Genomic DNA, 15,307 nt, shown 5'->3' with positions numbered 1-15,307 from the left:
TCTAGCTTTCGAAAACTGCCTTATGAGACAGGTAGTGCTATGCTATTAATATTATAGCTTTTTCCGCCCATATAAACTGTTCGCCATATTAATAATAACGTGTTGGGTTTATCTATTGCGGACTTCTGCTGGCCTTCGAGCAAGGATTAGGTGCGAGCCCACTGGTGGGATTGAAAAGATACATAATGCTGTCTGCAGCCGGCCCATTGGCCCGGTGAGCTAGCATGTCAACTTCAACAGCCTATCAGAAGTACCGATAATCCATGGACATATGTACTCACTTCCCGAATCCCTGGTCACCAAGACAAGGATCTTATAGTCCATTCTATTTATAGAAAATACATTGCACACAATCATTTAGTTAGTAGTGTGTGCTTGATACGCTCTTAATTAAAAGTGCAAATACATTAAAAGTACAAATAAACAACAAAGAAAGGAATACCATAATATGATTTCAGCATCAAGGTCCGAGCAGCTGCGCACCAGCAATCACCTCCAATAGAATCAAAGTTCACGGTGAGGAGAGCAGACTGGGTGTAGTGTACACAGCCCAGCAGGTGTAGTGTGGAATGGTGTGCCGTGCAGCGATTGGACTATGCCATATAATACCCAGCAGTGGCACTGTACGCTAGCATGTGGTTTAGTGGTGTAAGTGTGCCAAATAGGAGCCAGCAGTGGCTCTGTGTGGCAATGGGTCGTTCAGGGCTGGAGTGTGTGGCACTGTGGGATATTGTGGGGCTATGGGATGGAGTGCGCCATATGGGGCCTGGCACAGCAGTGGCACCAGGGGATTGTGTGGGAGTGGCCCATGTAGTGCCCAGCAGTGGCACTGCGGGGGAGCTTGCTGCTCAGTAAAGGAAGAGTGCCAAATAGAAGCCAACAGTGGCGCGCTGTGTCAGTATGCCGCTCACTAATGTGGAGGGGGGCAGTGCCAGGTAGATACCAGCAGTGATACTGTAGGACACTATGTGGATGCGTGCTGGAGTGTGCCATATAGGGCCCATCAGCAGTGCCCCATGAGACATTGTGGGGCTATGCGATGGAGTGCGCTGCAGTGTCCCCGTGGGACAGTGTGGGGCCCAATGTGCTGCATAAAGCCTGGGAACGGTTGTGCGGAACAATGTGGTGCCCAGCAATCGGATGTGCATAGGAATATCCGGTAATGTCAGCGGGGGGACCCCACTAGCGAGTGTGCGCATAAGAGCTGAGGGACTGGGTGGGGCCCATGGATGGACTGTGGCGACCGTAGACCAGGAGTGATGATGAAGGGCCAATGCTTGGGGGTGCAGAAGTAAGAGTGTGAGATAGTAAGGAATCCATATAAGGAGCATAATGATGGCCAGTAAGGGAGGATAGCTCCTAGAGGCCAGCAGCGGCAGTGTACTGTGGGATGTGGTGCGCAAGGGTGAAGCAGTGATTACTAGTATGCAATAGGGTATTTACAATTCCAGAAGGATACGGCACACAAGCACCTTCATTAAATATGTGTTTTACAGATCATGTCTTTTTATTAAACAGGTGTTATATATAATTACATCAAAACGTCTGGGAAAGAGTTTTTCCGCCATCGTGCGCAGGCAAGCACGGGCTCCTAGTAATTCTCAGGACAGGGATTAAGGGCCTACTTCATGAACGTTTAGCACGGACCAAAGTGACTTTGCCCTGCCAAAAACACATTCCACCGGTCCTAATTCACAGAGTGGTGCAAAGTGTATTTTTGCAGTGCACAAAGTCATGTGTGCAATTCAAAATGACTTTGCACGGACTTTGCATGGCAAAAATACACTTTGCACAGTTCCATGAATCGGGGTTTGTGTCGGCAGTGCGAAGTCACTTTTCAGCAGTGCCAATTCACTTTGAACCGGGCAAATATTCCATGAATCGGGCTCTTAGTGTTTAAAAAAACTATCCCCGACTTTGGAAGGCTCAGGCCTGCTTCCACAGCAATGGCGGGCTGATAGCCTCTGTTTCTCTTGGATGAAGGAACTGTGAGTCACGAATAACGTATTCCAAGGAGCTGTCTCCCCGTGATATGGACCGGCCTGATTCACTGCACATGTGTGTGCTGGCCTGTGAGGGTGTGTGTGGCACTCGGCAGGGCCTCCACCTGGGACCTGCCCGCTTGATAAATCTGTCACAGGGCAAACAACAAAATCAGTGCGCGGTGCCAGCCAGTGCTGTGCGGCGCCCAGGCTCGGCTGATAAGTCCTCACTGGTGGTGCCTCACATCCGCCCTTATCCCGCCTCCTCCCTGCCAGCCCTGCCAACTTTTCTGCTGCCGTGGTTTTAGGCTTCGGCTGAAAGGCCTTTGGAGATGCCTGTGTAGGGCAGACCAGCGCCCAAGATAGAACAACGAAACAAGGCAAGGCGGCAGGAAGGTTACGTGACCGTTGGCACCATGGAGTCCCCTTGGTCACTAACACCTACTTGCCAACTTGGTCTCTTCTTTGGGCGCTTCCCTACACGAGAATGCATGCTTCTCATCAAAACGTCCTACTTTTCCCAGTTTCCCTCTGATGAAGGTTTCCACTCTTGTAACGTGTGCCAGGGGACAGCATATCACCCCCCTGCTGTTTCCGCCGCAGTTGCCGGGTTAGACTTCTCGAATGTTTGCCTTAAGCAAAAATCCAGGAGCTTGCAGCCAGCCTTTCCAGGCTTGCAGCAGCGTCTGAGTGAAGCAGGGGCCTTCAGCAACATTGCCAGCACCGTTACCAGCCAGGAAAACCCACTGGCCAGGAGCTTGTACCTATTAGCACCACGGCATGATGTCTCAGGCGATATGACTCTATTTTCTGGCGAAGTAAATGGCTTGCATATTGAGCGCGATCTGTTGCCTCGGTAAAAAAAATAAAAAAAGCGACTTCAAACAACATGGCCGCCGTGCAGAATGGAGAGCGGTGCCCTCGAAGTCCCTTTACCAGTTCTATGCATGACTAGAGGAGCCAGGGTGGAAGTAAAACCTGTATTCTGAGCCCTATGATTGGATATGGGGGACAAATCAGGTGCTAATGTGTGCTGACAGTCACCCTAGGTGGAGTAACAACGACAGGCTCAACTCCCACAGCACTGAGTGAGTGAGTGACTAAGCAATCGAGCTTACTGCAAATGCCGTCACATATTCGTGCTCCTTCTTGGGACTTCAGAAACCCCCTCACGTACCATTGAAAAGCAGAAAAGCAAAGAAACCCAACACCAAGTAAAATGTGATACTTGCTGTACGATAAGCATGTGCTGTGAACACAAAGCCTAGTTGCCACAGTTTCCACAAATGGGTCATACAATAGGATGGCTTCCTGGTAACTAAAAGTGCAGCGCATCTTAAAATGCACCTAACTGCTTAACGAGTTCCGGCTTGATCATGGAAGTGCACCAGCCCGCTAGAAGCAAAACAGGAAGTTACTTCCAGTGACCCCAGCCATTCGCACCTCCTCCTTGGCAGGAGTCAATGTAGGGCACGTTTTGCACTCTTGAGTACTGTGTTGGCTCCTGCATGGAAGTCAGACAAGATCAAAGGGGTGCATAATGAGGGTGCCCCTGCTGTGTGGCAGTGACGAAGAACGCATGAGTAGCCAAAGGGAGCAAATCCAGAGATAGAAAGGGCCTGACTCACAGAAGCGCTTTATAATCGCGCAGTCCCATCGGAAAACGCTCGGTGAATCCGACCCGAACGAGGCAAAATAAACTGGTGTAGTTTCTGGATTGCACCAGGTCCATAATGGACATACATCAAGCCTCATGAACTGCTTAAGAGGGCACGCGTGATTGCATTTTCCAGGTGCAGTAGAGTCATATATGTGTGGCACAGGTAAGCTATATGTCTAATTCCACTTCTTCCTTTACATTTTCTTTTTTCAGACTTAGTTACTGTTTTGTTTTGCATTCTACATGTTCATCTTTTTCTGTAGTTTTCATGCACATGTTTCATGCCAATGCCAGTATTTCCTTTGATGAGACGCCTGCCATGAATAGCACTATTACGTCTAATAGTAGCAACCCACCAATTTCCAGACTGAGCGCGCAGTCACCTCCCAAGGTAGCACCTGCTTCCATGCAGAGGACCCTCTGCTTTTCCCAGGATGGGTCCCGTAATCATCCTACCCTTGCGCTTCACTGCCAGTATGCGCGCAGCGGTGCTCCTCGCGGGCCACCGCTGCGGCCACTCGGTTTCAGATATGCCATGTCTAAAGTGGTGATTGTGTTTGTGGCGAAGATGAGTTTGTAAGGTGGGCATGTTGGCCCAAAGGCGCTGCCCCACAGTCACCCCCCCTCAGAAATACAGAAGGGTCTTTTGGAGGGTGCAATAGTGCCAGGGGGACTTCTAATGCTAGTTGTAGTGTGGGTGGGCTGCATCCTGTATCCTCCTGCGCCCTCAAAGCCTGAAGAGAGTGGCGAGGGTCCTCAAAGCTCCTCCTTCTTCCAGCGGTAGGTTCATGCACTGGAAAGCATCGACCTGGGCCAATTCCTCGAAGAAGGATGGAGTTGGGGTGGGGGCGATCTTTCCTGTCACTCTTACAATGGCAGAGCCCCCCGCCCCCATTTAAGAGTGGAATGCGCACACAACGTGTGGATAGGTTCCTATAGAAGGGAACTCAGCGTAAGGGAGGAGGATTGTGGCAGGCTTTGCATGCTGCGTCCGTCCACATCCTAGCAAATCCCAAACTGGAATAAATGGAGAAGTAAATGCAGATAAATAAATGATTCCCTTCTCGATATAATCGCAAGAAGATGCAGTCTTTCCTGGGGCCCACTGCTCACCTAGTGCAGACCCAGCAGAGGTTTGCAGAAGAAGAGCCAATCGTATTGCACTGTGCTAACTGCAGCTGTCTAGCGCCAGCAGCCTTCGCTCAGCCAACAGAACCGCATAGGGCGAGTGTAACTGTCCGAAGATATGTCGCCCGCGACACTGTCCACAGACCCCCCTGTGGCCTTTGCACCACCCATGAGTTCGCCATGCTGTGGCGTGATTTGCGTCCCTGTGCGGCTCGCGCATAATGCCCTCGTCCTGTTTGCTCATGGCGGTTGGCTCAGAGCACCCGGCCATCTGATCGTTGTCAGGTGGAGCCAACAGTGTCATTTTTTACTTTGTCATCTTGGTCCCTTTTCAGTCTTTGCACTTTGCATTTCGTGCACATTTTGCAACTAACTCTGTTCTTGCTACATGCACAAACGCACCCATTCTTGTTTCTTATTGCTTAATTTAATATATTTTTCTATGTGAAAAAAATAAGCATGGAATGAAGGCACTAGGCTAACAACTATACTGAGAGCTTACATTATTGGCCGACAAATAATGATCACTCTTTGTGAAGCGCGTAAAGTGCTGTGGAAATCCCTAGCCTGAATAAATAAATAAGGGCAAAGCCAGGAGCCCGCACCCTCAGTGGCAGCAGAGGTCTCAGCCTGTGTTGGTCCTCCCTCCGGGTGCCCCGCATAGCTGAAAGGAGACGTATGCCTGCCCTCCCATGCAGCAGAGCACCTGTTGCAGAGTGTCTGGCAACAGCGACCAGGAGGGCAGACAATGCGGTGGCACGGAACCCAGTGCCTTACCATGGAGTCCAACATCACACCAAGGGGCCATGAGACCTCCACTGCTTCTTCACCCATCCGCCTCTCCCATCATCCCTTTTGATGGTTTCACTGCTATTCCTGTATTTATTTTCCTTCACATGAAGGTGTAATAGTCGCCATCACACATCTTAGTTGCTAAGAAATGCACTATCACTACCACAACAGATCTAAATCTAGGACCTGTGCAACATGGCTGCAACCAAATGAGACACAAATCCTCATTCCCAAATAGTGCAGAGTCTATAGAGGACGATATACAGTGCAGAGTCTATAGAGGATACACTGTGGAGTCTATAGAGGACAATATACAGTGCGGAGTCTATAGAGGATGATATATAGTGCGGAGTACATAGAGGACGATATATAGTGCAAAGTCTATATAGGATACAGTGCAGAGTCTATAGAGGACGATATACAGTGCAGAGTCTATAGAGGACAATATACAGTGCAGAGTCTATAGAGGACGATATACAGTGCAGAGTCTATAGAGGATACACTGTGGAGTCTATAGAGGGCAATATACAGTGTGGAGTCTATAGAGGATGATATATAGTGCGGAGTCCATAGAGGACGATATATAGTGCAGAGTCTATAGAGGATACAGTGCGGAGTCTATAGAGGACAATATACAGTGCAGAGTCTATAGAAGATACAGTGCAGAGTCTATAGAGGATGATATACAGTGCGGAGTCTATAGAGGACAATATACAGTGCAGAGTCTATAGAAGATACAGTGCCGAGTCTATAGAGGACGATATACAGTGTGGAGTCTATAGAGGACAATATACAGTGCAGCCTATAGAGGACAATATACAGTGCAGAGTGTATAGAGGGCAATATACGTGTGGAGTCTTTAGAGGACGATATACATTGCAGAGTCTATAGAGGACAATATACAGTGCAGAGTCTATTGAGGATACAGTGCAGAGTCTATAGAGGACAATATACAGTGCAGAGTCTATAGAGGGCCAATATTCAGTGTGGAGTCTATAGAGGATGATAGACAGTGAAGAGTCTATAGAGGACAATATACAGTGCAGTCTATAGAGTATACAGTGCAGAGTCTATAGAGGACGATATACAGTGTGGAGTATATAGAGGACAATATACAGTGCAGTCTATAGAGGACAATATACAGAAATGCTCTCAGTAGCTCCGAATGTCTAATCCGATCACGCAAAGGCGGTGTGCAATCCTCATCGGCCCGTTACACTGCAGTTTAGTGTGTCTGGCAGTGAGACACTGGACTCTTTCGGCTCTTCCTTCATTCTGTAGATGGCTGCAGCCAGGAGGAAGCCCCAATAGGACACTCAAAGCAGAGGCCATGGAGGGAGGCCATCTAGGACCATGCGTGGCCTACCTGGAAGCACGCAGAGCATGTCTCACTCTTTGCAGTAAGAGAGTCTGGCTATAGATCTCTCTCTGTCACGAGAGGGACCCTTTTCTGCTCCTTGTCCTTTGCATTCGTATGCCTCCTACTCGGTTCTGTGGCTCCCTTCCAATCAGGAGGTCTTCTGCTTGCTCACGCGCCTTGCCTCGGACTTGTGTCCCTTTGATGGCGTTTTACCATTCTAACATGGCCGAAATGCCGGGCTCCTCAGGAGGGATGAGCTCGTTGTTCCCAGTGAATGTGCAGATGTTTCCATTATATGTACATCTGCTGCATGCATATTCAGGAAGGAGATCCTGCACATGCAACTGCATTCTACTGTTTGCTGGGTCATCAAACGGATTCCTACTTTAGAAAGGTGCCTATACAGCCCTTCCATTCGTTTTATGTTCAATGTATCTTATGATGCGATGGCATTTTCTGTTTTTTTTTCCACTGTATTTGGAAACACAAATCACCCTACAGTGGTACCAAATGGTGCATTCGCCACTAAGCGCAAGCATAACCACATAGCAGGCACCAAAAACACCAGGGAGCACAGGTACTCACATAAACAAAAGAATTACCCATGCAGAGTACTCCCCGCAGAACCTGTTCACCATAGACACAGTAACAACGAAACATGTGCCAGGGCGGTCAGCAGCGACCATTATCTGGCGTGCAATAAGCGCGCACCAAGGGATCAGGGGCGTGTTCCCTAGACTCAATGAACACGGGGAAGCGGGGGTGGGGGGCAACTTAGTGTCCCCAAAACCTCACTAAAAAGTGCATCTAAGACAACATCAGTCCAAACAACAGAGCCCTGAAAACATTATAATATAAGCCCGAAATAGGTGACAGGACGGCAAAAAGTTAAGAATTGACATGGCAAAGCAACAGTCAGGCAACAACATGCCGGTCAAAATGAACAAACCAAAAAAGATGCAGGTATCCAGATACAATGTAACAGCACAAAGCCCCAATGGCCCCCAGCAACTTGAGAAAGCCCCTGCAAGTTCGAAATGCGTCGATCTCTCTTTGGTGTTCAGTAAATCTCCCATCCTTGTGGTGAGCGGTTCCATTTTGTTTATTTTTAACCCTGGTCGGTCTTCAGACTGCGGGAGGTGGATGCGATCCAGCACCGGAACTCAATTCCTGACTAAACTGATCTGCAGCAGCGCAGTAACTCTCCGCAGATTCCTTGTGCTCCACAATGCAACACATGGCAGCACATAGGGAGTGGCAAACACGCACATTGCTGTGGCACAGCCCACTAAAGGCTTCCACATGTATGACCACTGTCAGGGAGTTAAATGCTAACGCATCAAAATATTGGCTCAGCCACCAGTGAACTCAAAAGTGTTGGGTGGCAGCACAGGACTGAGAAGCAGCTGCTGTATGGAAACACCATGACAGACAACATGCTAGTGGCCTCCAACCTAGGATACAAAAATGGTGAACAACCCAAAATCGAGACCACCAAAATGGGACAAATCCACTGAAAGCATGTAAAGAGTTACTCAAAGTCCACAGACATGTACCAAACAATGCCCGCGGGTTAGGACTTGCAAGGAACCCACTCCTCCTAGAAATAGAAAGAAGATACTTGAAATTCTTGACCTGCCTCGTGGAAGTGAAAGGAGGACTTATCAGTCCCAGATAGGCAAGGAAAAAAACTATTATAGGCCAAATCAGTCTTGAGGAAAATTATGAAAAGGGAATTCCACGCCACAAGGCACTGAAAGTCACAGGACATTTATCGGTGATAAAACGGACTTCCTTATTCACTGCAGCAAGTATGACGCCATCAGGAGATGCTACCTTAGAGACGGTTCAACAAAAATCTAAGATTTCCTGCGGGTAGACAATGAGCAAAAGATGGCAATCCTGTTGGGTGGGAACTGCAAAACAGCAGAAAAAGCAGCAGCATACCCGGCGGATCCCCAAAATAAGGCACACAGAAGACCAAGCCCCGAGTGTCTGGCTATATAGTCCATATACAACAAACCCAGGTGGATGCAGGCTAAAAAATAGCTATAATATGTATAATCCAGCTTTGGCAATTATCTTAGTGTATTATAATGTATTGCATTGCATCAGAATGCTGGCTTGTAAGATACCTACACACAGCCTGAACTGTAAGGATGTGTGTATTAAACCACTGTACTGCCACACACTAAATGCTGGCATCTGGTTCACAAGCAACTCTGCTGTCATATCTACTGCCGTCCCAGTGACTCCCGTGTTCCTGTCTGATGTTACGGATCGCCTTAGAAAGATGACATTAAAACGATGGCTACTCATCAAAAGTAATGTGTATGGGAATCCCTGGCGCTTGCTGAAAAATCATGTTTGAAGCCCTCCCATAGCGGGACTCGATGTAAAATGTATTTTCTAAATCTACTAGAAACCAAAGGATGGACCCCAGGGTAAAAACATTGAGAGGGTCATCCCGGGATTGATAAACACAACAATACACAATGGAGCCAATCAATTAGAGCATCAGGCAGATGTGGTTTAAAGACATAAGCCGGTGATCAAGTAGATTGATCACAGCCGGTCAAGTGGCAAAGCGAGTAAAGCGCTCAGCCTTTCATCCTTCCGAGGTCGATAAATGAGCACCACACACCGTGGGTAATAATAAGCAGCGCTCAGATACCTGAGGGTTCGTGGCGCTATATAAACGCCAAATTATTATTATTATTATTATTATTATTATCATTTAACTTCCTACTGAAATGGTTGTCAAACACCATTTTCTAAATCTGCGCAAGTTAAAGTATTGCACATGCCACCCGGGTAACAATATTTCCAGTGCCGTATTTCTACTACCTCTGGTTGGGCGGGTCAGGGGTGGAGAAGCAACACATGCCTATCCATTGCCCGAGTGATGTTTGGCTACTGCCAATCTCCGGTGGCCTCACAACAGGTTGAAAGCATGCGCTGGGCACAGGAAGGAAGGACCCCGGCAACCGACAGCTGCTACTTCCCCTGCAGGCAGTGATCAGAGCACACGCTGGCTCACCAATAAAGCTCATTGCTGCCATCGAATTCACACAAAAGCAGACTCCCACTGGAGACACGAACCCCAAGAGAGGTCCAAACACAAGGAAGCAGTCACGTGTCCTGCAAATTAACACCCACGAACAAGGAACACGTGGTCCACATTCAAAGGCCAATGGCTCAGACACTAACACAAAGGCGCAGTTGCCAGGTCTGCTGGCACCACCAACACATTCATGTCTAATTTGTCAAGTGTTGCGTACAAAGAACCATTTGCACGTCCCTAACCTTGTTTAGATTTTATGACCCGGTGAGAGTGTACTGCGTCATGCTAGCACGATTGAATTCTATGTGTTCATAGTACCCAGCAAAGGTGAACAGGCTAAACTGACTCCCTGAGTGGGCTCAGAGCTCACGTAAGAAGGGGGTGTGGCTGCACAATTAGACTGTGTTGCATTAAATGTTCTTAAAATACGTCAACCAGAAAAAAAATATCAACTAATTAAACAAGGTGAACTCCTTCCGCCATTTGGTAAAGGAAGTAGGCAGATCATATTGTAACAGCGACACCTAGAGGACAGTTAAGAGATGGCCCTGATTTGAGATGGAACTAAGGACCTGGTATTAACAGTATTTCTTATAGTAGTTTTTGCTTCTGCTAGAGAGAAGCAGGAAGCACAGGGGAGAATGTGGAATGATACACACGCCACTTCCGTGTGTTTAGATGTCTGCACTCCTACTGAATTATGACCTGGGTTGAACTTTTTCATTGGCAAGTTGCATCCTCACAATCCTCCCCAAAAGCTTTTCCAACTGACATTCGATCCACCCCACGTCCAACACAAAGAAATATGCCCCGCCCAGGAAGCGCAGATCGGCCTCCCTGAACCTGCTCAGTCTTCCAAAGTTCCATGGAAATCATCATGGCGACCGCTCCCTTGCCTTTCACTTACCCAAACTAGCCCTAGCCCCCTAGAAATCCGAACTGCACTGCCCTTCAGCAGATTCCACTGCAAACCTAAAGCAGGGCTACTTGGAGCGCCCTTAAAAGGCCAATTGACTTTCACACGTCCACCTTGTATTTTAGCACTGTGATTTTCTTCTCCTCCAGGAATGTACTTACTACAATTTGGGCAAGCTACAAAAATCCAAACTAAAATAAAGATGAGAAGGCAGGGAGCAAAAGCGCCGCTATTTGAGAAGCATGGGCCACCACGAATGTGAGCGAAAGAAGAAGGGCGACGGGAAGGGAACAGAATTTACTGATAGCATGCGCAGGGAAGCAATCCTATTGTGTGACGTCAGATTTAGTGTTGTGTATCCATAAAGGCCCTTCTCCAAGATTTGCGCACCACTTAAGTGTGCCACTCTCTGTGCTTGTAAATGGCACCTCCTATCTGATCACAAAACCAAAACATTTGTTTAGATAAGTACATGGCTAGATAAGATTACAGCGGCGATAACCTTGCATATCTGGAGATCCGGGAGACAGATATCGCGGCGACACCTACCCCGGAGGCTGTACTTTGTGTGGTCGGCGACGCGTTCTTCCCGCAGTCATCGGAGTTTGTGGACGACGTGGAAGTTGGAGTCATAGGAACGGAGTTGTTGCTGCCTGCAAGAGCGGTGGTAAGAAGTTAGAAACATGCCTGCGCCATCGTTCCGCACCGCGGCACGGCGGCACCTCCTCAAGGGCGTCTGACTTACCCGAGGAGCCCTTGGATTTATTCAGGTTCTTCGGTTTCCGCTTTCTCGTTTGGATTCCTTCTTTTTTCATAGCGAGCGGCCTGGGCACCTGCACAACAAACATCTCCATATTAATATAAGAAGCTAATCACAAGACTACAATGCCGTTGCTTCCTATGGGCTCTTTGGAAAGGTGGCTCTCCGGTAGGGCGTGAGCGGAACAAGACGATGCCATGGGTTACATGTCTTTATAACGACCCCTTTATACGGAATGGACATATACCGAAACCTTTATAACGAAAAAAAACATAACATTTATTTTACATTTTTTGGGGGCTACCCCCAAAACCCCAATTTACCACCCCTAAAAACCCACCCCAACCGTTTCCCGAAAAGATTTAACCCTTTAACCCACCCAAACATAGTCTCATGATGTGTTTTCGTTATAAAAGTTTCGGTATGAAAGCATGTCTTCATAAAAGACTCGTCATAAAGACTGTACACCGATGCCATGCAACATGGTTTTGATACCCGGTCCTGCGCTTAGAAGCTGGAGGACTGCGGCACTAGGCGTGATATAAATGGCCAGTGCAATTTTTACCATATGCACCAAATGGAAAGCTAATGCTCAAATAAAAAACAAAAGGTTTTGGCTCCTGAGTAAGTCCATGTCACTTCTTTTTAATATGTTGCCATTATCTCATTATGCTTAATAATCTCATTCCCTTGCTGCACAGCCTCGTTTAGATGTTATGCCTGCAGACACGTCTTTCCTTTTCTAGCCCCCATCTTCCTACTGCATTTGACCAGGTCACCTCCATCTACTACCAAAATAATACAATGCACTTTTATGTTTTGGTGTGCCATAACTTTCTCTTGCCAGACATTCAAACTGTAGCCATGGATAATGCACTAATGCCGGCCAAACCTTCAACACTGCAGTAAATGAATGCACCAGAAGCGCACAGCCATGTGAGCCCGTCCCAGTGTGGAATGTGTGTAGCTTTGCAATAATGTAGGTCTATGCCCAAGGAGGCCTTCAAGAGCGCACTGCTTGGTCTAGCGCATACTACATAGCACTCCCTGGCAAATGAATGCATTCAATGACGTTCACCCCTTGTAGAAAGCATATCGTACTCAAGGTCACCCAACAACTCCATTTTTCACCTGCCAGGATGCGCTATACGAGTCTTGCAGCTATGAAGAGGGTAATCTTAGTACTGCCAACATGCTGTGCTGTGTTTGTTCCTTGCAATCTTGAGAAAGTCTGACCAACCTCAAACCCTAGGGACAGCGCTGAGAGCTGAGTGGCCCGGGAAGCACGAATAAGAATAACAGCAATAACTTTTAAAAAGAATTGGCAAGGATCTCAGTTTTGGCTGTTGCCTTAAGATTGAAGCGGCAGCTTGCAAGGCCGGAGGAGAAAGCAGCCATGCTGGACTCCCCTCTTGTGCAATGCGGACGCGGGTGGGTTCCGCTGCATTGCTACTCTCACCTATGACCCTGAGACAGCTTGCACCTCATGCAAGCGGTGTTGCTAAGACAGTTTCCTCTAAGGCATTCTGTCTATCTGAAAGCACCTCAGCGACACAAATGACCTGACCTCGGGCTATGATGCACCTTGTCACATCATGTAAATAATGTGAATGCATTTTCATTAGACACCTCTGGATCATCGCTTCAAGGTGTGGCAATCAATGACATCGAGTCTAGGGAAGCGGGAGCCTGGCCAAAGCATTACAAATGTGTATCCGCCCGTGATTGTCATTTCTCCGTCTGGCCATACTCCACTGCATAGGTTTTGGCTCACGCCAGGTGGTGTTCAAGCACCACCCAGGAGCCAAAATTAAAAGGAACTCCTGAGAAGTTCAAGGCAAGGTGAAATTGCTCGTGCCTTCCCAGGTCTGAATAAAGGACGTTTCCAAAGATTGCTGGCTACACGGCACTTTTTATACATTAAAAAACACCCAACATTGGCAGATTTCCATTCCCAATCCGATGCCCCTGCCTCAGCCGATGGACAACACTGGCATCTACAATGCCATGCAGGTGGCAGCTCTTACCCCATGTAATTTCATGTAAAGTCCACAGGCGTTGCATACTGGCTCCCCTTCTGCGTTCCGACGCCATAGGGTGGTCGTGGACGTATGACAGTTGGAGCATAACAAGCCGATCCGCCTCGAGGAAGGCTACAGAATAAAAGGAGAGGAGACAAATGCATGACTGTTAATCAAAGGCCTTCTTGATCTTCCTTAAGATCGATGTTGCACCTTACGAAAACATAATGATTCGAATACAGGCGCGCATTGGAATACATAATTAAATAACTCCCAGAGGCCATCAGATCTCCATAGATGGCTCGCTTGCAGATCCCTGGGATTCAATCAATGGGACTTCTAAAGCAGTGGCTCGCAAATCTGTGTACATGCAATGCAATGTTGAGACAGAAAAGGATGCAAGAGCTTGATTTCTAGAGAAGCAAGCAGCTGTACAACAGGAGATTCCATTTCAACCCCACCCATTGATTTGGAATGGCTATACCCAGCTATGCCGCGTATTGTAATGTTTACGCGTGTCCGATCCCTGTCTCGTCTTGCCGCTGATCTACTTTTAGTTTATTCGTTCCCCAGAGTCAAGCTTAGCCAAACTGCATTGGTTTAGGGAACTGAGGTGGGACCTGCATGGAGATGTGGGGTTGCTCGGCTACTGCAAAGGGGGCGCCGCATAGAGTTTCGGCATCAGACTGAGACTTTTGTGGCGTCTTTGGACTGGATCGGTTAAGAAGACCTGTCCCCTCATGTAATGACACAGACAAGCTAAGCATTGATGGAAAATGCTGCCCTGAGAAATTGCTGGATAGTGAGAAACATTACTTAAATCATTTGTAACATTCTTTGTCCCCAAAATGATCTAAGACGGGTTCATGCTGGTTTTGATTTGTGAACAAATACCTACAGGATTAAATGGTTATTTTATGGCATAGGTTATTCGTGTCTGACCTATGCAGCGGTGCTGCTGCTTCACACTGCCCAACATTAAGAAAAGCATAGAGAAAATAATCTGCTATAGCCCTGGTTAGCCACTCTAATTATCTCAAAACAACCAGTACTTAATAGTGTTTGCCATTGTATATGCAGGGATGGTCGATAGCCTCGTAGACACCCAACATGTGATTCCCGTGCAGTGGATGGGCACACTGGTCGATGGCTCATAGTCCCCCCCGCCCCCTCCCCGCTCCCCCAACCCCTCATGCCACATCTGATGCTCAGGGCATCACAGAGTGGTTATGAAGGAAATCCTTCCTTCTTAAGAGGGGGGGTACACTACACACAATTCCCACCAAGGTTCATCACCGCTGGGTTGCATCTTTGAGAGCCATGAAAAAGGCCCCTGTTTAGACATAAATATCATTTATAGAAAATGAGCCGGTGGGATCCCCTTTAAGATTTAGAAGATCAACAGAGTTTTGAATGTACACAATTAAATAACTAACTGCATGCCAGTGAACATTTTTATTTTTTTAGCCAGTCATTAAGAATGAAATGCTCTTGATGTTTCATGCTGTCTCCCTCTGGGCAAATGACTCTGACCCGCCCAGCACAGCTGCCCTTGTCCTCTGATTAAAGGAAAAGTCTTCTTTCCCACAGCAGAAAGATGAGGGGCTTTCTTACACATAAGTGG

General features: G+C 47.6%; 1 protein-coding gene across 1 annotated transcript in view; it reads right to left on the bottom strand.

The window, feature by feature from the left end:
* The window catches only part of GATA6 (GATA binding protein 6), a 58,384-nt gene that overhangs the window by 6,112 nt on the left and 36,965 nt on the right, over positions 1 to 15,307 (bottom strand). The window contains exons 4-6 of the mRNA XM_069620892.1: positions 13,690 to 13,815; positions 11,648 to 11,735; positions 11,452 to 11,555 (exon numbers count right to left, since the gene is read on the bottom strand). Of these exons, the coding sequence (XP_069476993.1) occupies positions 11,452 to 11,555; positions 11,648 to 11,735; positions 13,690 to 13,815 (318 nt within the window). The remainder of the gene's footprint in view (positions 1 to 11,451; positions 11,556 to 11,647; positions 11,736 to 13,689; positions 13,816 to 15,307) is intronic.

The sequence above is a fragment of the Ambystoma mexicanum genome, chromosome 5q (assembly GCF_040938575.1).
Source record: "Ambystoma mexicanum isolate Mex_15411 chromosome 5q, UKY_AmexF1_1, whole genome shotgun sequence".
Lineage (NCBI taxonomy): Eukaryota > Metazoa > Chordata > Amphibia > Caudata > Ambystomatidae > Ambystoma > Ambystoma mexicanum.
The sequence above is the reverse complement of the archived record's forward strand: the minus strand, read 5'-3'. Positions and strand labels throughout refer to the sequence as shown.